Raw genomic sequence first — 24968 nt, 5'->3', positions numbered from 1 at the left:
CTTGCCTAGGATCACACAGCATGTACCAAAGGCAGGACTCAAACCTTGATTTCTGAGGCGGGGTGGAAATGAAGGTGTTGTAAAAACAAAAGATACCAATACATTTTTAGGAGTAGTTGGCAAATATCTTTTATATCCATTTCACTGAAGAAACAGTGATTTGGCAAGTGAAACAGAACAATTTCCCAAACAAAACAGAGCTCCAAGGGCTAAGGCACACTCTTTCCTCTCACTTAGCCAGAAGAGGGAGAGAAAATGAGCTGCTCCAGCTGTCTGGATCTGTCCAGGCCTAGGAAAATATGGGTTCTTGATCACAAGCAGGGTCCAATCCACAACCATCTGCAAAAGAAAGAGGGCAGGTATTTCACTCAGAGGGGAGCAGCCATGGACTCTACATTCCCCAGGAGCCCAAGAAAAGGATAAAGAGGAAGACTCCAAAGGGCAGAGCAGAGGGTGGATGAGTCAGGAAAGGAAAAGGGCCTTCAGGGGAGGAAGGCCGTTTATCACGATTCCTAGGCCACGAGGCTGAGCCCCTCGCCCTCTCACAGGGGTGATCAGGGACCCAGGAGTGCCCAGCCTCTCACCGCTGCTGCAGCAGATCCCGCTGGCGGCACAGCGCCCTCCGCTTCCGCAGGGTTTCTGGCCAGACTGGCACGGGGACGGCAGGTAGCTCTCTTCCTGGCACCTCAGGGTCTCGGCAGTGCCCACATAACAGCCTAGCTCTTCGCCACAGCAGATGCTGGGTCCGAAGCAGCGCCCTTTGCTCCCAGGACCACAGGGGAGGCACTGCAGGGGAGGAGACAATGAGGATGAGAGCCAAGGGTCAGGACTCTGGACAGCATCCCCGAGCAGAGCCAAGAGGTGGAAGGGGGTGAGGGGAACCCGCGCCCACAGGCAGAACAGGAGAGGCTAGGGCCAAGGCCAAGCCCCAGCTCTTCCCCGGTCCTCCCTGCCATACTTTCAGGAGTAGAGTTTGGAGAGGGACAAGCCTGCGCCGGAAGCGGGACTAGAAAGGACTCAGGATCCGAGCAGTCCCGGGTACAGCACCACAAGGACCCACTCGTCCGGGCACCCGAGCCGCTCTGGCACCTGCGAGCCCTGAAGGTTTGGTTCGAGGTGGCCTTTGGCCATCTGGTGCCCTGCGCCCCAGGTCTGGCCCAAGTGCCCGAGGAGAGGGGCCGCCTTGTCCGGGTCCCAGTCGGGCTGAGCCTCACCTTACGCACGTCCATGTCCAGCGCAGAGCGCTTCCCGCCGATGGGGCAGTTCTGGATGTAGCAGGCAGAGGCCAGAGCCAAGAGAGCCAGGAGATAGCAGCAAGCGAAACCGGGACGGGTGCGGGGAGCAAGGCCAGGGCGGGAGCCGGGGTTACCCATGGCGAACGGTTGGCCTCAGAGGCTGGACTGGGCAGGTTGAGGGCTGGTGCTGGCGGCTGATCTTCCTTCCTGAGGCTCTGAGCTCGCTGGCCAGAGCTGGGCCTATTTATGCCCCGGAGCTAGAGGTCTAAAGTGGCAGCCTCTTGGAAGCTCACGCCCGGTCAGCGGGGCCATGAACGCCACCTCCTCCTCACTTAGCTGGGTCAGGCCGGAGCATGGGGTCAGCTTGTCTGGTCAGGGCCGAGCTTGGGGCCAGAACTGGGGCAGTGCCCTCATTAGGCTGGGGCTCTATTTAGTGCCAGACAACGGCCTCACCCTCCCGGAACGTTGCCCCCGATGAACTTCCAGTTACCCCTTGCCTCTGAGCTCTGCCGCCCTCCCTCCCTGCAAGAGTCACTCCTCTTCTCTTGGCTTCTGTTTCTGCAGAGAAGAGCTAGTCCCAGGGCCCTTCCTGGAGGAAAGGTCTGCCTCTCCTTCTCAGAGCCTGCTCCATCTGTCCCCTCCAGCTAGGCAGAAGCCAAGGTCCAGACAGAGAAGGGGCTCCAGACAGCCACTCCAGAGTTCCATTCCTTAGCTCCCTCCCCCTTATGAAAGGCTGCCTTCCCCAGGAGATGGGCATGAGCGTTTATGGGGAAGAACCTACAGCTCTTCTCCATTTTCTAGCAGGTGTGTGTGTGTGAGAGAGAGAGAGAGAGAGAGAGACAGACAGACAGACAGAGACAGAGACAGAAATAGAGACAGAGACAGAGAGAGACAGAGGGAGAGAGAGTGCCCAGGGAATGGGAAGCCAGGGTGCAAGGAAACTGTAGGCTTGGGTTAGTTCATAGGTCCTACAAGAAGAGAAGCAGAGACTAAGAGTTGACTGAGAGAGCTGAACTCAAGTCAAAAAAGTAGCTAACCCCTCAAGGAAGGGTTTACTAGAAACCTGGATGCTCCTGGACCTAAGTCACTCCTAGGAGGTAAAACTCAACTCTGAGCCCAGAGGGAAGAATGAAGGTTAATGAAGAAGAGAAACTTTGGGTCTTCCTTGGTGTCTATTGTGGTTGAATAAATGAATGAAAGAACCAGGATAATGAGAGAACTGGAGATCATGCCAAACAAGAATCCATGAAGGAACTGGAGAAGAGAAAGGGGAAAGAGATGGAAAAGGCCAAAATAGAGGAGATAGCCTGAGGGAAGAGGCAGAAGGAGACAAAGACAAAAGAGAAACCAGGGAAACAGAAGAGCAGGGGGATGACCGGGAGAGGGACAGAGAAGACATAGGATGGAGGAGAAAACAGAAGAGCAAGTGACAGAGAGGATGAAGTCTCAGAGGACCAAAGGGTTAGGGGTAGTCCAGAGGCAGAGATATGAAAGGAATGGAATGGGAAGAGGAGTGCAAAACCAAAAACCAAAGAAGACAGAGAAGTAAATGGGAATAGAAGATAGGGAATTGTACAAAATAGACAAGGGACAGAGAAAGAGAGGAGAGAAGACCAAAAAGGGATAGAGGACAGGAGGACTGAGGGATGACAAAAATTGAGAAACAACTAGAGAGGCAAAGGACAAAAAATTCATAAGAAGATGTACATGAAGGGCAGCTAGGACACTCAGAGGAAAGAGAGCCAGGCCTGGAATGGGGCCTGGAATGGAATCTGGTCTCAAGACACTTCCTAGTTGTGTCACCCTGGGCAAGTTACATAACCCCTATTGCCCAACCCTTGTCCCTCTTTAGTCTTAAAGTCAATACTTAGTATCCATTCTAAGATTTCAGGTAGATTTTTTAAAGATGCAAGTGAGATGATACTTTTAAAGGCCAGCAGATGCTTTTAAGGACCTTTTCCTATTCCCTGAGACACCTCCCCACCTCCATCCATCACATTTTCCTCTCAGCTGTTCTGAGCTCCACTTCCCAGTTCCTCTTGATGCTTCTAGGCTTGGTTAAAAGAAAGTCCCCAAACCCATCCCCTAATCCACCAACCTCTGCCATCTCCCCTCCAGGATCCAGAATGGGATTCTCTGTGCCCCTTCCCTCTGCCTCCAGAGAATAGTGAAAGGGAGTTGGGGTAGGAGGCTGGAAGGTTCAAGGGATGGAGTTATTGAGGATGTTTATATAGGATGTTTAGAAGGAGTGAAAGGAATGAGGGATAGAATGACTTTGGGATCAAGATCCTGACAGAGGAGGTGGGAAGAAATAAATGGAAAGTCCATTCTTGGTGAAGAACATTTGTGACCAGTAGAGAGGAGAATTGAATGAATGATGATGCTAAGAAATGGAGTAGAAATTTTAAAAAGAGGGGAGAAATTGAGGGCACATTCAAACAATCACAGAATCTCAGAGATAGGAGAGATCTCCATGCAATCTAGTCCAACTCAATTCTTTCACAGCCAATTGCATTTTATTTTATTTTATTATTTATTTTTTTAAACCTTACCTTCCATCTTAGAATCAATACTATGTGTTGGTTCCAAGGCAGAAGAGTGGGAAGGGCTAGGCAATGGGGATCAAGTGACTTGCCCAGGGTCACAGCTAGGAAGTGTCTGAGGCCAGATATGAACCCAGGACCTCCCGTCTCTAGGCCTGGCTCTCAATCTACTGAGTCACTCAGTTGCCCCTGCCAATTGCCATTTTAAAAAATCCTGTCTATACTTCTTGACTCATTTTCCTTTCATCTTAGTTTTTTCTTAACATCTTATTTTCTAGCTTCTCATTCAACTGAAATTTGTTTCCCAAATTTCTAAAGATCTTTTAACTGCCAAACCAAACAGCCCTTTCTTGTCTTCATCCAGCTCTTCCTCTCTGCAGCATTTGCTGCCATCCACCACCCTCTCCCCCTGGATTCTCTCCCCTCTTGCTTCTGGTCTTATCTGGTTGCTCCTTTATTGGATCTTTGTCAGTACTCTAGCCAGGCTTTATCCTGGACCGATTTTCTTCTTTCTCTTTCTTCCTTTTGGATTCAATTAGCATTCCTATGCAGATCATTTCTACACTAGATTAGCTTAGTTATCACAATGGAGGAGAGAAGATGTGTTCAGGTGGGAGTCAGGATGCCTGCCTTTACACCTATGTGTATATACATGTGTTTATATATGTACATAATTGAGGGATACACCTTACGGATACACACACACATAGATATGTGCATGTATACATATGCATGATATATGTATGTGTTAAAATGTAGGCACCGTCTTGTATCACAAACTATTGGAAATTTTGACCTGAGAATTCTACAGACATTCTTCAAACAGAATTCATCTCCCCCATCTGCACAAGCCCCTTCCTAACTTTTCTAACTCTTTTTTCCAAACCCTTATCTTCTGTCTTAGAATCAATACTATGTCTTGGTTCTGAGGCAGAAGATGGCAAGGACTAGGCAATGGGGGTTAAGTGACTCTCCCAGGGTCACACAGCAAATAAATCCCTGATGCTGGATTTTTTAAAAAAAATCCTTATCTTTTGTCTTAGAATCAATACTGAGTATTGCTTCTAAGGAAGAAGAGCAATAGGGACTAGACAATGGAAGCTAAGGGACTTGCTCAGGGTCACCCAGCTAGGAAGTGTCTGAGGTCAGATTTGAACCCAGGACCTAGGTCTGGCTCTCTATCCATTGAGCCACCTAGCTGCCACTATAAACTTTATTCTTCTTTTAACCCTTGCCTTCCATCTTAGAATCAATACTAAGTATCAGTTCTAAGGCAGTAGAACAATTAGGGCTAGGCAATTGGGGTTAAGTTATTTGCCCAGGGCACACAGCTAGGAAGTGTCTGAGGTCACATTTGAACCCAGGACCTCCTGTCTTTGGCCCTGGTTCTCAATCCACTTAGCCACCTAGCTACCTCTGAAGCTTTATTTGAACTCAGGTCTCCCTGACTCCAGGAACAGTTGCTGAGGGCAGAGATTGTTGTACTTTTATCTTCCTATTTCCTGTACCTGGTATACAGCAGGACCTACAGCAGAAAGGGACCTCAGAGGCCACCTAGTCCAACCTTTCCATTTTACAGATGAGGAAAATGAGGCTCCAGAGCATTAGGGGACTTTTAGGTGTTTAACAAATACTTGTAGGGACAGCTAAGTGGCTCCATGGATTGATAGCCAGATCTGAAGACAGAAGGTCCTAACTTCAAACCTAGCCTCAGACACTTCCCAGCTGAGTGACCCTGGAAAAGTCACTTAACCTCCATTGCCTAACCCTTATCACTCTTCTGCTTTGGAACCAACACATGCTATTGATCCTAATATGGAAGGTAAGGGTTTAAAAAACCCAAATACTTTGTTGATCAGCAGAAACTCTGCTCAAAGACTTTCAATGAAGGAAAAGCCTCAATTTCCAAAGAGATTTCCAGCTACCCAATCCCACCCACACATTAAAAGACAGAGCCCGGAAGTCCAGAACAACTAAGGACCTTTATTTTCTAGAAATACTGAAGGGTGGGACTGGGGAGGGTCAGAGGTGACACGCTGGAGAGAGGAGTGGCTCCTCACCAGAGGAATCCTCAATAGAGAGCTTCTTCTTTAGGAAGCTGTACGTCTCCCCTGTGCTGGGCTGCCATCTGCCCTCGGTGTAGCAGGAAGGCACTGGCTGGCCCATCCAGCTGGGTCCAACTGCTCTTCTCACTGGCCTTTGCCCTCCTCTGGCTGCCAGTGTCCTCCCAGCAGGCTGGCTCCACCATACAGCTCTCTGTGGGAACAGCAAAGGAAAAAATAAGGATTATATAAAGTTGGGTCACAGAAAGAATCATTTCTGTTAAAAATGGCAAATAAAGTAGGTCTGGGAGGCTGTGATGTTTTCCTGAATTAGTCTGGACATTTGAGGTGGGACAGTGCCCAGGATCAAGAAGCCAGGGGGCGGGAGGACACTCCCCTTACCTGAGGAAGAGTCTCTTTGAGCAGGAGGCATTCTTAGCACCAGCTGGCCCAGAGGTGAGCCCTACATGGCCCATCTGGCCTTTTTCCAGGTCTCAGGAACGTAATCCCAATTTCCAGTGACCACCCTCAAGGTGGGTGAGTCCCTAGCATCCTCATTAGCCACACTTAAAGGTGGATTGATTTATCTACATGTGTTCAGGGCTCAAAACATTTGTTTCAAATATCTTTCATCGCTTTCAGTTTAACATTGGATCTTCCACAAACCAATGAAATGCCTCCAAGTGTTCAGAGCCCTATACTAGCCACTGAGGGGCTAGTATACAGCATTTAGAGAACACAAGATCCCTGCCCTCGGTTTATAACTTAGGAGCCCTGAGAAGAAGCAGGAGGTTAACCCAGATATCCCAGCTTGCATCTGAGCACACCTTTCCTCCTCCAGTCTGTTAAGTTGTTCTTTGAGATTCAAATGGATATAATAGAAAGAGTTGTGATTTGGGGGTCAGATAAGATCTGGGGAAAGGCACTAACCTCTTTCCTTGTCTGAAGTTTTCTCCAATAAAATAAATAAAGGATTTATGGAGGCAGCTGGAGAGTTCAGACAGGAGGTCCTAGGTTCAAATATGACCTCAGATACTTCCTAGATGTGTTACCCTGGGCAAGTCACTTAACCCCCATTGCCTAGCCCTTACCACTCTTCTGCCTTAGAACATATTGGTTCTAAGGCAGAAGGTAAGGGTTTATAAAGATAGAGGACTTGGGCTGAAATGATTATAAGGAGAGGGATCCTTTTCTGAGGACCCTAAACTGGGTCTGTGGCTTTCCTATGGAGTGGGAGCTCTAAAGCCCACCAGTCTCTGGAGAGAAAGCATTTTTTTTCCAATTGAAGCAACTGTTCAGCTTGTTCATCCTCAAGCTTTTTCTCCCCCCCCCCCTTCCCCTCAGTTTTCTGATTCAAAGAAATTCAGATTCTACTCTTCCAGAAGGAGGGAGATATAATGATCCCTAATTTCTTCTGTCTCTACATCAGAAAATTTTAAAGATATGCTAACACACACACACACACACACACACACACACACACAAATAAGCCACACCCCAGATAGGAAAACCCTCTTGGAATTTGTTAGAGAGCACCGAACATCTCCCCAAATCTTTGAATAGATCATGCTGACACCCCCGAGGAATGAAAGATCTCAGTGTGGTTCAATATGTCTTGCTTCGTGCCATCATTCTAAAAATCTAGCCTCTGTTTGGATCAATTTGCAGTTAAAATTGTATTTGGCAAATCAATAACTCAAGAGGAAGCAAGCAAGCATGCAGGACCAGGGAACAATTAAACAGCTACCCAAATACAGAAAATTACAGCTAAACTGTCTACACCAACAATTTTTCACTAAACTTTTCATTTCATTGTCATAAGGCCAATGCAAATTGATACCTACAGTGTAACTTACAGTATTAGAATATCGCCTGGGCCATTTAGAAGGTAAATAACTTATCCAGGGTCACACAGCTGCTATGTGTCAGAAGGAGAACTTGGACCCAAGTCTTTCTGAACACAAAGTTTTTCTATTCACTATAGCACTTTGACTAACAACTAGCCAATGAAAAGGACAAAATCATCCAAGTAAGCAGAAATATTATCAGTTTTCAAATAAGCAGCAACAGTGGGGCAGGTAGGTGGCTCAATGGATAAAGTAAAAGGTCTGAAGTTGGGAGGACCTGGGTTCAAATTTGACCTCAGACATTTTCTACCTGGGTGACCCTGGGCAAGTCACTCAACCATGTTTGTCTAACCCTTGTCCTTATGTCTTAGAGTTGTTACTAGCAGAGAAAGTAAGAGTGTTTTTTTAATTGACTGGAAATACTTTTTCTTAAAGGAGTCCCCTTCCAAAGATAAAATCAAACTAAAAGGCAAATAATTTTCATCTCAAAAAACTAAGAAACTTCGAAAACATTCTCAGGATGAGCAAGGACCGGGGCTCTCATTACCATCATTACAGCAGATCCCAGCAGCAGCACAGCGCCCTCCACTCCCACAGGGTTTCTGGCCAGACTGGCACGGGGAGGGCAGGTAGCTCTCTTCCTGGCACCTCCGGCTCTCAGCAGTGCCCATGTAGCAACCTAGCTCTTCCCCACAGCAGATGCTGGGCCCAAAGCATCGTCCTTTGCTCCCAGGACCACAAGAGAGACACTAGAGGGAGGAGCCAGGGTTAGGGTTAGCATATACACAGTCTCTATCCACTGTAAGAATGAATCCATTTCCCCCCATCTTTCACACTTGTTGTCTTCCCTGTATCCCAATTCTTCCCACCCCCTCCTCTAGTCCCTTCTTAGACTTTTAGTGCCCTACCGTCTTCAAATTTCCTTTGTCTTCTCTTTAGCTTCCCTTAATCCTGTCTTCTCTCTTTCTACTATCTTCTCCTTCCCCTCTCATCCCCTTATATATTCTCCTTTCTTCTCTCTCCCATTCTCTTTTCTCTTTAATACTCTTCTCCTCTCCCTGCCTCTCTAGTCTTTTTGCTTTTCTATTGTCCTAATCCTGCTCTCCCCTCTTCCATTCTTCCTGTCCTCTTCAGTTGTCTCCTAGCAACCCTGCCTCACCCCTGTGGTACCTGCTCCTTCCCTAAGAGCTGCCTACAGGAATTCAAGTTTGGGGATCTGTGTTTCCTTCTCCCAGCCTACTCACCCACCTACCTGTATTCTGCTCAGGAAAGACTGTTTTTCTGGCTTTCCTTTTGGAGTGATGATGGAATTGTTCACTCACCTCTTTTCTGCCACTATAACTTTCTCAGTTCTCTGGAAACTGGCTTTGGGCTTTCCTATCTTGTTGAAATATTGAAAGATGGACAGAGGAAGTGAAGGAGAAAGGGAGAGAGGCTGAGAAAGGAAGATAAACTGCTTCGTTTCCTCTGCCTGGTCGCTGGCCAGGGTATTGAAGCGATCAATAGTTAAGGTTTAGAGGAGCATAGAGCAGAGGAATTGGTCCCTCCCTGCAATAGTCCTGAGAGATGGCTAGGAAAGGCCAGAAGTACCAGGTGCTGGGGCAGGGATTTGGGAGGACTATATCTTTCATCAGGGGTCCTCCCAGTGGAGATCCTGTGACGGAAGTCCAACAGAACTTCCTGGATGGGAGCAAAGTTACCCTGAGAGTTGGCAGTGCTTCCCCCCCACCCTCCATCCCCCCAAAGCTCTAAGACCTCACTCCACTCCTCTACCTTTAACATGACTCAGGAGGTGACTTCTGAGTTTAAAATGGAAGCTGAAAATCCTATCTTTGGTGAGCTTAAAGGCCTAATCATTGGGAAAAGAAGGTGTCTGAAGAGTCAGCTGCCTCCTTCTCCCGTTAAGGATGGATTCTGCAGAGATAGCTCTTGTAAGGCTCCAGGAAGTCTGTTCTACTCTTCTAGTATAGCAGTGGAGCTCCCACAGGCAGCCTCTACATAAGAATGTAGAGGCTCTCCCTTGTTCCTTTGGCTCCTCCTTTCCCCCTTCCATTAATTCAATGTATCCTGATTCATCTTAATTCTGTTTACCTCCTTTTGCCCATCTCTTTTCTTTGCCTGCTTCCCTCTAACATATGGTAACCCTCACCCTAAGACCCTCTCTCTGCCTTCCCACCCCCCTCTCTCCCTTTCTTTGCCCCATAGCCTCTTTCTGCCTATCTCACATTATTTTCTCTCCCCCTTCCTCTCTCTGCCTTTTTTCGATGCCTCTATTGCTTCTTTCTGCTTTTTCTACTTATCTTACTTTGCCTCCTTCTCCATATTTTCTTTTCTCTCTTCTTTCCTATATTGTCTCTTCAGTGTCTCTTCTCAAGTCCCTCCCTCTGACTTCCCTTACCCCTCAATCCTAGCCTCATTATACACCCATGTTTTCATGGGGACCATCCCAACGCAGATATACTGCCCTAGGACAGCTGGGTGGGTCAGTCAGGCCCAGAGTCTCTCTCTTCTCACAAAGAACTGCTGGTTCCCTGCCATTCACGGGAGAAACCCTGACCTAGCCAGTCATACCTGTCTCATCTCTGTGTCAGACAGGGAACGCTTGCCTCCCTTTGGACAGTTCTGGAAGTAGCAGGCAGAGGTGAAAGTGAGAAGGCAGAGGAAGCAGGCCAGCAGCCTGGCATCTGGCATCTTGGCAGCACGTCAGGAGGCTGGAGCTCTGGCTGTGGTGGCTGTTGAATGGAGCTATCTCTGACTCTTGGCTTCAGGGATATCAGCTGCTTATTTATACCCCCACAATATCCCCTTTGAGACTACCACAATGAAGCAACCTCTTTCCTCTCCCTCCCTGTCCTCCCTCCTGCATTTCCCAAGTGTCTTTCTATGAACCCTAAGCAGGAAGAGAATTCCATCCTAGTGATTCAACTCGGACTCAGAGCCTGCTTGTCTGATGATGACCTATGGGCACGTGTGCCCCCGTACATGTATGTCTGGGTTAAATGCTTAAAAATATTATCTCATTTGATTCTCACAACCCTGGAGTTATTATAAGCTCATTTTTCAGTTGAGGAAACTGGTCAAGTGGCATGTCCAGGATCACACAGCTGATCAGTGCTTAAGGCTGGGTGTGAACTCAGATCTTCCTGACTTGAGGCTCAGTACCAGATTTACTTTTCCACCTAGCTACCTCAAGCCTACAAGTTGCTATAGAGAGGACTTCTTTTATTGATAAGAACTGTTTAGAAAACCAGTAGCACTAAGCACCCCCCTTTGACGGTGCTTAAGAATGTGTAGCCTCTATCCATGAGAGTTACAGAGGATGAGAGAGGAGAGGGGATTTCCAAAGGGAAGCAGACTGCAGGTCCCTCGAATCCTGGATCATGGGTTTTTTCCTCTCCATTTTCTTTGTTGCATCTTGGAGCAGAAAGGGACACATAGGACAAGAAAGGGAACGTTAACGGAAAGATAGAGGTATTTTCTCATATAAGAGATGACTAGAACAGCTTCCTTATGAACTGAGAGTGCCCATGAAACTAGTTATCCTGAGACAAGAGAAAATGCCATAGCAACAAGATTCAAGGAGGCAATAACATAGTCACTGGAGGGGATTTACCCAAAGACTGGGTCACTAATTACCAAGGCGTAGGACTATCATAGTTATTTTCTGATTGGGAACTGGGAGGATGAACAATGGTCTCATTTTTTCAAAGTCAGAGTCTTTTTTGCTCCCAGAAATAACATGACCCATACAGCTGACCAGATTGGCAGAGCTGGAGGCTGGATTTAGAAGCTTTATGGCTCAAGCAGTCATTATGATTAGAGAAACACCGATACCAGCACAGCTGACTTGTGGTGGAAGTTAGCAATGAGGATATCTGTGTATTACATCACAATAGACTCATCAGGACCTGGGAAGCCTTCTTGGTGTGTGGCTGTATAGAAAAAGGCCCCCACAGAACCTGGAGGAAACCTGCTCTGGGTCAACTGAGCAGAATCCAACTGGGAAACAAACAGATATTGATGATCAGGGGAAATAGGAATAAGGAGGAGCGTGGTAAAGGGGAAAGCATTGGTAAGGTCCAGGCACAAAAAGCATTTTTCAGTTGGAGTATCAGAAATAATAGAAGCCAGATTGGAAACAATCAGATGGTTGTGAATAACAAAGTTATTGATCAGTCACAAATTCCAGGAATCAGGATTCATTTTTGCTACTTTCACTCCTGGCAAGATGAGAGAATTATAAAGAGAATTAGCTGGTACAAGGATGCCTTGGCTTCTTAAGCTGTCAATCACTTAATCTAATGCCTCCTACTCCTTTTTCTGAAAAAGCTATTGGACAACAGAAGGAGGAGACATCCCAGTTTTTACCTGGAAAGAAACAGGACTTGCATTTTATCAAAATTTGCACGTTCTTTTTGTCCAGGGAAAAAACAAAACCCAAGACCTAACCTAACCTAAGATCTGTTTCTGCTGCAAGGAAAAAGAGCTGTAGTGAGGTACAAAGAGTAATTTGATCATTAGGGAAGGAACATTAGAATTTCCTTTTATTGTAGCCTTCAGTTGGCACCAGAGGTGTCTTTTCAGCAGAATCAAACCAAGAATGTCAAAGAGGAGAAAAGCATAATCAATCAATCAATCAGTCAACATTTATTAACCACATAGGATGTGCTTGGTTAGAGAAGGAAATGGCAAACCACTCCAGTACCTCTGCCAACAAAACTCCAAAAAGAGTCAGCACTCCTGAACAATAACAATGTGCTAAGCACTGTGCTAAGTGTTGGTGATACAAAAAGAAGCAAAAGATAATCCCTGCCTTAAAGGAGCTTACAGTCTAAAGAGAGAGAGAACATGCAACACATATATACAAAGTAAGCTATATACAAGATACATCGAAAATAATTAACAGAGAGAGAGCACTAGAATTAAAAAGGGTTAGGTAAATCCTCCTGTAAAAAATGGGATTTTAGGTGAAACTTAAAGGAAGCCAAGGGAGGTCATTAATTGGAGGAGAGGAGGGATAGCTTTCCAGGCATGGAAGACAGCCAGAGAAAATGCCCAGCACTGAGAGATGAATTATCTTTTTCCTGGAATAGCCAGGAAGCCAGTAGGGAGTAAGAGTACCAATTTGAACTGACAGGAGAAAGAAAAAGACAACTAATAGGCATACCTTCTGTATCTTCTATCCCCCACCTCTCCTTCTTGCTGGAGAACTGGGGACAGAAATATGAGGAAAGTATAGAATGAGTAGTCCCCAAAAGTTTCCAGTATCCCAGATGCAATAGCAGGCACTTGGGGAATTACAGAAAGGTGTTGAAAGGGAAGGCAAAAGGCCAAGTGTCCCATCAGGGTCCCATCATTGACTATGTTAGCATATTAAAACAGATGAAACTCATTTCTTTCGCAAGAAATCCATGTGAAAATAATTTTATCTGAATCATTTTTTAAACCCTTACCTTCCATCTTAGGATCAATACTGTGTATTGGTTCCAAGGTAGAAGAGTGGTAAGATATAGGCAACGGGGATTAAGTGACTTGCCCAGGATCACATGGCTAGGAAGTGTCTGAGGCCAGTTATCTGAATCATTTTTAAGGTATAAATTTAGTCCTTTTCCATTGTCAGTGTGAAAAAATGCAGGAATCAGAAAGGTTATTTTTCCCCTTAGCATATTTACATTATATTTTCCAGTTTTTCCTTCCTCCGCTAAAGACAAGATCAAGAAGTAGAAAAAAGAATTGGGATCAGTGATAACATAAAGTAGTTTCATTACTGAAAAATCCACGTCTTTTTTTTTTTTTTAGATTTTGAGATTGGGTTCCCTATCTCCATCAGGCTGGAATTATAGCAGCCACTGACAGACTCCATCCCAGCATTGATTCAGCACCAAAATTTTTGCCTCCTCGAATTCTCACCTGGACCAATTTTCTCTTCCTTAGGCAGCCTGGTCATCCCCCACTCCTGGGGGCTCTGTATGCTGGTACCAAATTTAGTAGGGATTGACTTTAGCCTTATGAAGGTCAAAACTCTAGAGCTCAAGTGTTCTGCTAGCCTCACTCTACCTTGTAGCAGGCATGGACCACTTCATCATATACCTTACTTCTTAAAATGATCCAATTTAGAACTAATGCTTTGTTGGTGTGAAGAAACAGACTGATATCATGGGAACTTGCCCTCCAGATGAACCCCTAATGGGCCCCTTGTCCCAAGAACTAAGGTTGACATGTCCTTATTTATGTAGTTTCACAAGGATATGTTAGCTCAGAAATTCAGGTTTTGCAAGGATACATTATCTCAGAACTTCAGGGGTCACTGACCTGACTTAGGTCACCATGACCATATGTTAAACATCTGGGTAGCAAAGATTAAGATTGATGTGTCATCCCTTTTGGCTCCTGGGTGTCAGGACAACCTCCCACCCCCTTCCCCTATCTCCTCGATATAAGCCAGGTTTAGGAAAGGCTCGGGGTCTTTCACTTCTTGTGGAGACCCAGGCTATAGCTTGAATAAAAATACCTCTTGTGTATTGCATTACCATGTGTGTGTGTCCTCCTTGGAATCAGAACCAGAATGGGACAGAACAGGTAGAGTTGTAAACTTATCCACCTATTCTGGAGGGGAGTAATTTGGAACTGTGCCCAAAGAGCTATTAAACTGTTCATACCCTCTGAACTTGTAAATACCACCACTAACTACCACCACCTTTATTTTCTTTCAAGTTTTGGAATTTTTAATTTAATTAATTAATTAAGAATATTTTTCCCTGGTTACAAGATTCATGTTCTTTCTCTCCCCTCCCCCAAACCCCTCCTGTATCTGACATGCAATTACACTGGGTTTTACATGTGTCATTTATCAAGACCTATTTCCATATTATTAATATTTGCATTAGGGTGATCATTTAGAGTCTATATTCCCAATCATATCCCCATTGACCCATGTGATCAAGCAGTTGTTTTTCTTCTGTGTTTCTACTCCTACAGTTCTTTCTCTGGGTGTGGGTAGCATCTTTCTCATAAGTCCCTCAGAATTGTCCTGGATCATTGCATTGCCGCTAGTAGAGAAGTCCATTGCATTTGACTGTGCCACAATGTATCAGTCTCTGTATAAAATGTTTTCCTGGTTCTTCTCCTTTCACTCTTCATCATTACCTGGAGGTCATTCCAGTTCACATGGAATTCCTCCAGTTCATTATTCCTTTGAGCACAATAGTATTCCATCACCAACATATACCATACCACCACCTTCAAATAAAGGTCTGTATCCCAAAGAGATCACAAAAAAGGCAGAAGGGACCTGTTTGTACCAAAATATTTAATAGTTTCTCTTTTTGTGGTGGCAAAGAATTGGAAACCGAAAGGAATGTCCATCATTTGGGGAATGGCTGAATAAGTTGTGGTATATGATGGTGATGGAATACTATTGTGCTATAAGGAATGATCAGCAAGATGATTTCAGGAAGAGCTGGAAAGACCTACATGAACTGAGAGTGAAATAAGCAGAACCAGAAGAGTACTGCACATAGTAATGGCAGCAGTATTATGGAATGATCAACTGTGAAATACTTTCAGCATTGCAATGATCTGGGACAATTCTGAAGGACTTATGATAAAGAATGCTGCCTAGAGACAGGAGGTCCTGGGTTCAAATCTGGCCTCAGACACTTCCCAGATGTGTGATCCTGGGCAAGCCACTTAATCCTCATTGCCTAGCCCTTACCACTCTTCTGCCTTGGAACCAATACACAGTATTGACTCCAAGATGGAAGGTAAGGGTTTAAAAAAAAAAAGAATATTATCCACTTCAGGAGAAAGAACTGGAATTAGAATGCAGGTCAAAGCATACTATTTTTCTCTTTAGTTTATTTGTGTTTTTGTTTTGGGATTTTGGTTTTATACGAGTATTCTCTTATAATGACCAATGTGGAAGTATGTTTTGCATGATAATACGTGTATAACTGAGATCAAATTGCTTATCATTGTGGAAGAGACATGAAGAGAGAGAAGATTTGCAGGACAAGCCAGGCATGCAGACCAAGGTGAAGGATCTGTCTGTCAATCAAGGAGAAGATTCCAAACGGAATGTTCCCAGGAGAGGCAGTTGGGGAGCCTGGTCAGAGAGGAGAAACTGAGACTTTGGCTCTGGGTTTACTGACCAGAAGAGAAACTTCTCTGGGGGGTTACCTGACCTAGGCAGAGAGAGAGACCTTTGGTGGCTTTGACAGAGTCCCAGTTACTCAAGCAGAGATTAGCTGACTAAAGAAAGATTCAACAGTTGTCCTCCATCTCTCTGGCTGTCTCTGAGTCATAATTGTGACTAGACTGACATTTCCCAAACCCTCCTAACTCTCCTTGTAGATTAGGGACAACCTCATCCCTCTTACCTCAGTCAGTTTCAATCCTCATCCTGTTGTTCCCAATAAACCCCTTTACCTGAGAATAGAAGAGTGAAGAATATTTCTCTGAAATCTCATAGTTCTCCCCTGAGTTACTCAGAAGGTGGCTGACTAAGACAGGGGGAGGGGAAAGGGTGGCAAAAGGGCTGGGTGAAACCTGGGAGGTGAAGAGGGGAAGAGGGGAAGAAAACATCTTGACTTATTAGCCAGTAGTGATCAATAGGCAGCTCCAGAGCTCCCTTCTAGCAGGATCTCTCTCTCTAGCAGCATTTCTCATCTATCTCCATTATAAATAGGCAGCCTCAGGGTGTCCCCTAGTAGCAGCTCTCTCTAGTCATAAGCTAGAGTATCCAGTTACCATAACCAGACATAGTTTCCTCACAGATGATCTATTCTATTACGCCATCGCCAGAAGGGAGGAGGGAAGGGAGGGAGACAATTTGGACCTTATAATTTTGGGAAATGAATGTTGAAAATTGTTATTACATGTAATTGGGAAAATAAAATCTTTTAAAAATAATTTTTAAAATGATTCAATTTAATTAAGAGCTATCCCTTTTGTATTGAGTAGATCTAGGTTTAAACATGTCCCAAACCCCACACATATATACTAAGCAACATTTGGCATTTACAAAATCTATGTAACAAAAAAAAAACCCACAAATAAAATATTAAGCTTTGCTAGATCCTATTCTCTCCTTCTGTAGAGGGAATAGGAGAAAGTGCTATTCTCTCTTGTGCTGTTTCAGCTTTCTGTTTTTTACCTTGACAGTCTCTAAGCAGCAATTTTCAGGTTATTTGAGCAATTCTTGTTACAGAAAGAAATGACTGGTAAAATGACCTGGCAAAGATTTTGTCTTCTACAATCTTTTTCTCCCAAGTTGGGAAGTTGGGAAAAGAGAAATGAATTTTAGTGGGAGAATCAAAGAATTGCTTTCCTTTTACAATAATTTACAGTGCTTTGCATGATGCTTAATAAATGCCTCTGCACTAAGTGATCCTGTCGTGTTCCCAGGGAGTTGATGGTGGCCTTCTGTTTGCAGCCCAAGTAGAAAAATGGAGATTTGAACCCTGGACTCCAATCCCCAGAAGTCCTTGGCCACTTCCCAGAATGCTTTGTAATCTCACTGAGATCCTCACCTGGGTGAGATCAAAAATTTCTATTTAAACTGGTTGTAAAGCCTACTGGTGGTCTTCCTGTTTCTGCTTCCAAGCAGACGAGTCTCTCATGATGTAAGTGAAATTGAATGGGCCTCTCAGCCCACCTAGGTACATGCTTTCTTACTTGTATTTTCTTAAGTTCTTAACCTTTAATAAACCTCATAAAAATATAATACTTCTAGCAGAGAGAAACTAATTTTTACCTGCCACAGTTTGTCCCAAATTTTAATCTTAACACAAGTCTGGCTTGCGCAGCCCTTTTGGCTGCATTTTGGTAATAAAAGACTTTACTGATGCTGTAATGACTTCAGAAATAACTTTGCTTCTTATCCTATAATAATATGCAGAATTCCTTGGAACACGGTGTTCTAGGAGTCAGTGAAGAAGCTGTGTAACAGCATTAGTTGAGATGGATTCTCTGGCCTGCGCTGTCAGAACTTTTTTTTTTTTTTAATCTCTAATAGTCAGCTATAATGATCAAAGGGCATTTATCAGATTTTTCTTTGCAAGTCTGTTGTCTGGCTTCCATCCATTTGAGAACATTGTACGCCCACAGGGCTCCACTCTGGAATAGCCATTGCTGTGCATCTTGGAATTTCTGATCAGTGTAGACTGGCCAATTTGCAGATGTGCAGAGAAAAGACTGGGTGTTGTTTGTGGGCAGCAAATCCGATGGCAGTTGCCTTATGTCTGTCCATGTGAATTGATACGAAGAAAATGAAAAATCAATCTGTCTCTAAAGTCAGCTGGACTTTCACACAATTTAGGAAAGGTTTTTATTAGGTGATAATATCAGAAAGTGAACAGTACCATGTTCTTGAGCTATTGCCAGGGTGGCCCCTGAATTTGGGAGACGGATGAGGAGAGCAATCAGAGAGTTCTGATCCACAGAGCGCCAAGCAAGACTCTGGACTTCCTCTCCCAACCCACATGGTCACTGGCAGATTAGGTTCCCCAAACGAGGTTGAATTTCCCCCTCAGGGTTCTAAGGGTATCCCTGCTGGTTGGGAGTTGCCTCTGGCTCCGTTCTGGTGAGTTCTCCCCACTCTCAGCCACCAATGATCAGAGTCTCATTTCTATTTAGCCAATTGACTTCTTTTTAAAGAAAGGATATTCAATAACATGGAAATGGGTCTTGATCAATGACACATGTAAACCCCAGTGGAGTTGTTCATTGGCTATGGGAGGTGGGGTGAGAGGAGGGGAGGGAAAGAACATGATTCATGGAACCATGGGAAAATATTCTTAATTAATCAATAAAATTAAATTGAAAAAAGAAAGAACTAAAATATAAGGAGAAACTCATTTTGGCTTTGGACTGCACCCCATTTCTGGCTCTCAGCCAAGTCAATGGACAGTCTCTTTAGCATGCAGAAAGCAAACTGGTACCAATTCCAGAATATCTGCATATGTTCCACAGGGGAGCAGGGCTCTTCCATTACACATCATCATTCCTTTCTGGAAGCAGGTCTCCAACCAGCCTCTTCCACATGAGAATTGTGTCAACTAAGCATGTTGGACACAGTCAACAGCCATCTCCCCTCATGACACTTAGACTTAATTTTGAGGGACGCATGTAAAACCCAGTGGAATTTCACATCAGTAATGGGAAGGGGTGGGGGAGAGAAGGGAAAGAATATGATTCTTGTAACCAAGGAATAATGTTCTAAATTGACTAATTAAATAAAATCTTAAAAAGAAAAGAAAAGACAGAAAGGAAAAAAAAGAATTAATTTTGAGATTGGGTCAGCTGGGTGGCTCAGTGGATAGTGAACCAGGTCTGGAGATGGGAGGTCCTGGATTCAAATGTGGTCTCAGACACTTCCTAGCTATGAGACTTTGGGCAATCATTTAACTCCAATTGCCTAGCCATTACTGCTCTTCTGCCTTGGAGCTGATAACTAGTATTAATTCTAAGACAGAAGGTAAAGGGGGTTTAAAACTTTTTTTTAAAGAATTAATTTTGGGGGTAGCTAGGTGGCTTAGTGGATTGAGAGCCAAGCCTAGAGACAGGAGATCCTGAGTACAAATCTGGTCTCAGATACTTCCTAGCTGTGTGACCCCTGGAAAATCACTTAATTCCAGTTGCTTAGCCCTTCCTGCTCTTCTGTCTTAGAATGAATACTTAGTCTTGATTCTAAGATGGAAGGTAAGGATTTTTTTAAAAGAATTTTTAAAAAAAGAATTAATTTTGAGGAGTTGTCTCAGAGGTCATAATTCCATCTGACTAGTTCCCAGTTTTATGCTTCCTCGGCAGCCAGCCTCCCTTTAATTGGACACTTGGGAGTCTAGGCAGTAGAAAAGAATTTTAAGAGTTTTGATGGGTGGCCATCAGAGGAGTCTGGGTTTTAGACACAGAGATCCCAAGGGTTTGGACCATAGGGAGTTATGCCTGGAGGAAAAGATAGAAGTGGAGGGTCTATAGGACTGCAAAAGAGAAAATCAGAACTTGTTTCAATTTCTGTTTTTCCTCATTGCTCCCTTTTCTGAGTCTGCCTCCCACAGAAGGCATGCCTCCATCTGCTGAAGATGGGAATCATACAAATCCTTACAAAAGTGTTTGAGAATTTCATAGGCTCACCTCTTCCAGAGCCCCAAGGGTCTAATCAAAGGGAGGCTTTCAGAAAACATAAGTTTGGAGGATGGGGAAGGGCTAGCTGAGAACATAATGAGTTGAGATGCCCAGGGCGCATACAGGTTGAAGACATAGAACCAGAGCTCAGCAGAGAGAGGAGAGCTGGACTAATACAAAATGTACAGCTAGGTAAACAGTGAACAGAGTACTGGTCCTAGAGTCAGGAAAACTCATCTTCATGAGTTCAAATCCAGCCTCGGGTACTTCCTAGCTGTGTGTCCCTGGGTAAGTCACTTAACCCCAATTACCTAACTCTTCTGCCTTGGAACTGATACTTAGTATGGATTCCAAGACAGAAGATAAGGGGTTAAAAAAAAGAGGGATCATTGAGATATGAATACAATGAAATATTACTGCTCTGAAATAATGGATATGATGAATACAGAGAGGCTTGGGGAGGTTTGCATGAACTGGGGAAAAGTGAAATAAGCAGAAATAGGAAAACAATTTGAACACACTCACAAACACACACACTGACTGCCGCAATGTAAGTGGAAACACTCAAATGATCCAAACTGAATACAGTGAGATGACACTGACCAAGCTTGGAACCAAAAAAATCCATGAAAAGGTATTTTCCTCCTTTGCAGAAGCAGGGGACTATGCATGTGCAACATTGCATAGGATATCAAGCTTTTTCATGTTTTAAAGATTTTTCCCCTTCTTTTTAATTTGTTGCTATAAGGGATGATTCTTAGGGAGTGATAAGTTGGAAAATGTAAGTGATATACAAATGAAAGGATTCAATGCAAATTTTTTGCCTTTTCTTTTTCTTTAAATTCTTACCTTCTTTCTTAAAATTAATACTAAATATAGGTTCCAAGGCAGAAGAATGGTAAGGGCTAGAAAAATTGGGGTTAAGTGGACTTGCCCAGGGTCACACAGATAGGAAGTTTCTGTGGCTAGATCTGAGCCCAGGACCTCCCACCTCCAAGTCTGGTTCTCTTCCATTGGGCCACCTAGCTGCTCCCTGACAATTTATTTTTAAAAGATCCCTTATAATGTTGGCAAGGGCATTTTCACTTGAGTGATGAGGTCAGGAGCTGAATTGCAAAGAGATGAAGTACGAGAGGAGAGAAGGCAGCTTTTTCCAGGAGTCTTGCTGTCAAAAGAGGAGGAAGACAGGAAGAGAGGAAAGGAAAAAGTGAGACTTGGTTGTATTTATAGGCAGCAAAATAGGAGTCAACAGATAGAGAGAAATTGGAAACTAGAGAGATTTCAGAAATGGAAGACTTAGGTGGCTTGTGGTGCTATGAACAGAAACCCTGAAGTGAGGAAGAGACACAGGGTCAGGGAGAAAGAGGAGTTTAATTTGGGACCTGTTGAGGGGGAGATCCTGAGAGGTTGTTCAAGTCCTGCTATCTTCTGAGCACTGAGAGAGACTTCCCTAGCCTCACCCCATTACTACTTTTTCCCAGGTTGGAAAAGAGAAGGGAGAAGGTGAGGAAGGAGCCTTATACCTCACTTGTTTGTAAGTGGGGGGAGAGAGAGAGAGAGAATGAAGGGAGGGAGGAAAGAGGGAGTCCCTTGGGCTGACAGCTTTACTGACCCACCAGCTCTCAGCCCTCAGTCCTGGCCACTGGGGAGGCCTGGGAACATGGCATTAACATGCAGTAGGGAATTATGGGTCTAATGAGTGCATGGGCATGGCCAGGGATGAGAATAAAGGGATGGGGAAGGAGGGGAAGTGGAGGGGGGATGCCTCCAGGGGCTTCAGTTGTCTTGAAGCCCAAACGTGCCTAACAGGAAAGTGAGAAAGAAGGGGATGTAATCAGGCCATCAGGGGAGACCCAGGAGGAAAGAAAGAGACCCACCAACCCCTTCTGGCCTCCCCCAGGCAACTTTCACTGAAACAGCAATGGGAAGGCCTGGGAACTACAGGGAGGAGGGGAGGAGAGGGCTTCTTTCCCCTTCCATGTAATAAGTTCAAGAATGAGCTTGGGTTTTCAAGTCCCAAGAGGTGTCTCCTCTCCTCCTAGAACCTTCTCACACATGGCCCTGATCCTGCTCAGCTTCTTTTCCATCATTCCCAGGAGTCCAAACTGCCCCCTTCTCTTTTTTTTCCTATATATTTTATAGTTTCCTATACTGGACATCCCAGGGAAAACCAATGCCCATTGTCCCCACGCCCAACCTATAGGGCCTAAGAGACAGAGCTTGTCTCTAAATACCTGAACCCTGGATTCTCCTGCCAGGATAAGCTTCCCAGCCTTAGCAGGTCAGGAAATAAGTTCCTTCCTACACAGTACCAGGCAGCCCCTGGTCTCTGCCACTCTGATCTTCCAAGCTGACCCAGAATATCAAAGCTGGAAGGGGCCTGAGAAATCATCTAGCCCAGCTTGATCACACAAAACAAGGCACAGGAGACCCAGAGAGGGCCATGGGCTTACCCAAAGGCTCACAGCAGAGCCAAGACTAGCAGGAGAAAGGTCTCCTGACTCCCAGCTTAGTGCTTCTTCCAGTGCACCATCCCACCATCTTCCTATTTAGAAAGGTCAGAGTGAGCTCAGACAGCAGAGATGAAGGTGGGGGTCTGAGCCCCTCTAGGTAACCTGGGACAGAGCTTTCTGAAGGATGGCCTCTTACTCTATTTCCCTCCCAGTTAGAACTCCCTTGTCTTATCTTGTGGGAACCATTGATCAGGGTCTCCTGCAGACCAACAGCTGATGAACACCCACCTGGACTAATAAGACCAAAGAGATTCATGGTTTTTTTAGCTCTCCTGCCCAGGTAGTAGATCTGATTTTACCAGGAGGGGGAATGATGGGAAATCCTGGTGCAGGAAGGAGAATCCTGGATTGCAGCTCAACAGACTGGAGAGTCTGGATTCTGGATGTGAAGAAGGACTGTGTGACCTTGGCCAAGTCATTGTCTTTCCTCTAAACCTCACTTTTCTGGGAAAATAAGAAGAAATTTTTAAAAATTCAGATGAGGAGTTTAACTAAAGGGCCCCTCTCTATTGTGAATTTGAAGGTTCTGGGCTAGGATAGTGGTACTAGTCTGGGGATTCCCCATCCCAAGCCTATGAAGGTCTCTCCCTGGGGTGTGGTCAGAGGCATTCTCTTCTTAACTGTCCCCTGGCCCTGGTCTTCCACTGGTCTATGCCTCCCTGTTCAGCTTCTAGGCAAACAACTCAAGCCCTGAAAGCTCATTCCCACTCAGTCCCCAGCCTTGTCTCTGAGAAGGGATAGTTAAACCTTTGGTCAGATTCCTCTCATGAGGGCTTCCTCCTCCTCCTCCTCTTCCTCCTCCTCCTCCTCCTCCTTTTTCTTCTTCTTCTCCTCCTCCTCCTCCTCCTCCCTTAGTGCCCAGAGCCTGACCTCAGGGGAAAGGGGGGCTTGTCTGGGGATGGAAGCTTCTCAGAGAGGCAGCCTTACTCCTTTGGCCATAGCCAGGTGTGGGCTCTGGATTTTAACTCCTGAGCCCCAGACAGGGGTGGACCTAAGCTCAGAGAGGGGAGGGGGCAGGAGAGCCAGGTCAGTGTGGTGTAATGGACCCAATTCTCTGTCTTTCTTTGATTACCTGAGTCACGTTGGACCAATAGCTTTGAACCTGTTTCCTGTAAGTTGTGAAGTGAGAGGAGGCTGCACTCAAGGAGCTCTAAGGCTCCTACAACTTGAAATCTCTGTTGCTATCATCTGGTTGGGTCAGAATAGACCCTTCCTCCACAGACCCCTTTACATGGAGGATTCAGGGATTCTTCACTAATTTCCAACAAAGCAGGTGGCCCATCCTCAAGCTGTGACACAGGGACTTATGAGACCCCAGAGTTTGGGTCTAACCTATCCCATCTCTCCTCTCCCTCCCAAGTGCCCAGTCCTAGGGGTGCCCATGTGGGAAGTGTAGGTGTGGGGCTGGCTGGAGTTTCCGTCTTTTCTCCACACCTTGGGGGAAAATGGAGGAGGTGAAGATGATTTAGGGAAACATGAGAGGCTTCCTGAGGTCTTGGGGTGAGGACTGGAAGGCCAGAGGAGCCTGGCTTATCCCCCCACTTCACCCTAAAGAGGAGAATGAGGAAGGAAATGGGCAGCTAAGATCTGACCTCTGCAACAGGGAAGTGATGGAGAGGGCTGAGAAGGCTCACTCAACCTCCTGAGAAGGAAACAAGCAGAAGGGCCAGTAAGAAATGAAAAGAAGGGAGACAGGAAGAGAATTATGCACAAATTGGCCAGTGTTTACCCCTCCCCATGTCTGGCTCTTCATTATTGTATCCTGATGCAGATTAGTGCCTGGCTGTGTCTGGAATATTAAGAGGGGAATGATGGGCCTGTGCTAGCCCCTTGAGGGCCCCCAAAGGTTAATGGAAACACTGGGTGAGTTAGCATTGAGGAAGGCACTACCCCACATCACTTAGTGCAATCAAGCCCCAGGAAGCAGGTGGGGGCTCCCTTGGGCAGATCCAGCTCTCAGAGATGTAGGGGCCCAGGATCTGTACTTTTTTGGTAGGTTAAAGGGTGTCATTAGTTCTAGAACAGGGGAAAGACAGGAGATAAGCTCCTGGTGTACCAACAAGGAAGAACAATCTGTCTTGGACTTCTTGGTCCTTCCAGATTCAGGTCTGTTCCTGAAGAATGAAAAGAGGGAGTTTGACCATTGCCAATGCACCAAGTATCCCCACCTCATCTGAGCCCTGGGCAGTGGGTCACAGTCTCCCTGGCCAGGATTCCAGGTCCTGCTCCCTCTGCTACTAAAACTCAGTTGCCTCTTCCTTCTGTCCTAAGTATGAAGCCCAACGGTTCCTCAGGTCCTGCTCTGATCCTCTTCCTTCCTACCCCTGTATGCAATTATATATCCTGCCCTTAACTTTGGAGCTGAGGAAGCCATCAAGCCTTGCTCTGCCCATCTGGCTTTAGCTTGTCCCTTCTTGAGCTGAGTCTATTGTCCCTTTTTGGACAGAATAGAGGAGATCAGGTAATCTTGCTTTTGTGATGGTCCAGTTGGATATTAATAAAGTGCCGTACTAGGGCGATGCCAATGGAAAAGAATAGAGAGAAAGAAATGGGGAGAAGGTCCTTGCCAGGCAAAGAGGGTTCGTAGATGGGATCTGGGGCCTCACTGATGTGGAGAGGATAAACTGAGAGTTGTCCTTCCTCTCCCCATGTCCTTCGGTCCACT

General features: G+C 45.4%; 2 protein-coding genes across 3 annotated transcripts; both read right to left on the bottom strand.

Annotated features, from left to right (window-relative positions):
• Positions 1–103: 103 nt before the first annotated feature.
• Positions 104–1554, bottom strand: OXT (oxytocin/neurophysin I prepropeptide). Of its 2 annotated transcripts, XM_001377150.5 has the most exons (3): positions 1215–1516; positions 585–786; positions 104–339 (listed from the first exon to the last, which is right to left on the bottom strand). In XM_001377150.5, exons 1-3 carry the CDS (start codon positions 1371–1373, stop codon positions 290–292), a joined length of 411 nt encoding a protein of 136 aa, XP_001377187.3. In that variant the 5' UTR covers positions 1374–1516; the 3' UTR covers positions 104–289. The 2 variants fall into 2 exon arrangements, with proteins under 2 accessions (XP_001377187.3, XP_056658246.1); XM_056802268.1 differs by having other exon boundaries at positions 104–786; positions 1215–1554.
• Positions 1555–5741: 4187 nt separating this feature from the next.
• LOC100026693 (vasopressin-neurophysin 2-like) lies at positions 5742–10537 on the bottom strand. Its single transcript, XM_001377180.4, has 3 exons — positions 10239–10537; positions 8215–8416; positions 5742–6034 (listed from the first exon to the last, which is right to left on the bottom strand). The coding sequence occupies exons 1-3, from the start codon at positions 10356–10358 to the stop codon at positions 5850–5852; spliced, it is 507 nt and encodes a 168-aa protein (XP_001377217.2). The 5' UTR covers positions 10359–10537; the 3' UTR covers positions 5742–5849.
• Positions 10538–24968: the final 14431 nt, after the last annotated feature.

The sequence above is a fragment of the Monodelphis domestica genome, chromosome 6, assembly GCF_027887165.1.
Source record: "Monodelphis domestica isolate mMonDom1 chromosome 6, mMonDom1.pri, whole genome shotgun sequence".
NCBI classification, from domain to species: Eukaryota; Metazoa; Chordata; class Mammalia; order Didelphimorphia; family Didelphidae; genus Monodelphis; species Monodelphis domestica.
This window is presented reverse-complemented; position numbering and strand designations above follow the sequence as displayed.

Excerpts from the sequence above, each read along its gene's own strand:
- OXT (XM_056802268.1), bottom strand. The coding sequence starts at position 1,373 with ATGGGTAACCCCGGCTCCCGCCCTGGCCTTGCTCCCCGCACCCGTCCC. Across the intron at positions 787-1,214 it reads TGGACATGGACGTGCGTAAG|TGCCTCCCCTGTGGTCCTGG; the intron begins GTGAGGCTCAGC and ends CCTCCCCTGCAG.
- LOC100026693 (XM_001377180.4), bottom strand. The coding sequence starts at position 10,358 with ATGCCAGATGCCAGGCTGCTGGCCTGCTTCCTCTGCCTTCTCACTTTC. Across the intron at positions 8,417-10,238 it reads CTGACACAGAGATGAGACAG|TGTCTCTCTTGTGGTCCTGG; the intron begins GTATGACTGGCT and ends TCCTCCCTCTAG. Across the intron at positions 6,035-8,214 it reads TGGGATCTGCTGTAATGATG|AGAGCTGTATGGTGGAGCCA; the intron begins GTAATGAGAGCC and ends CTGTTCCCACAG.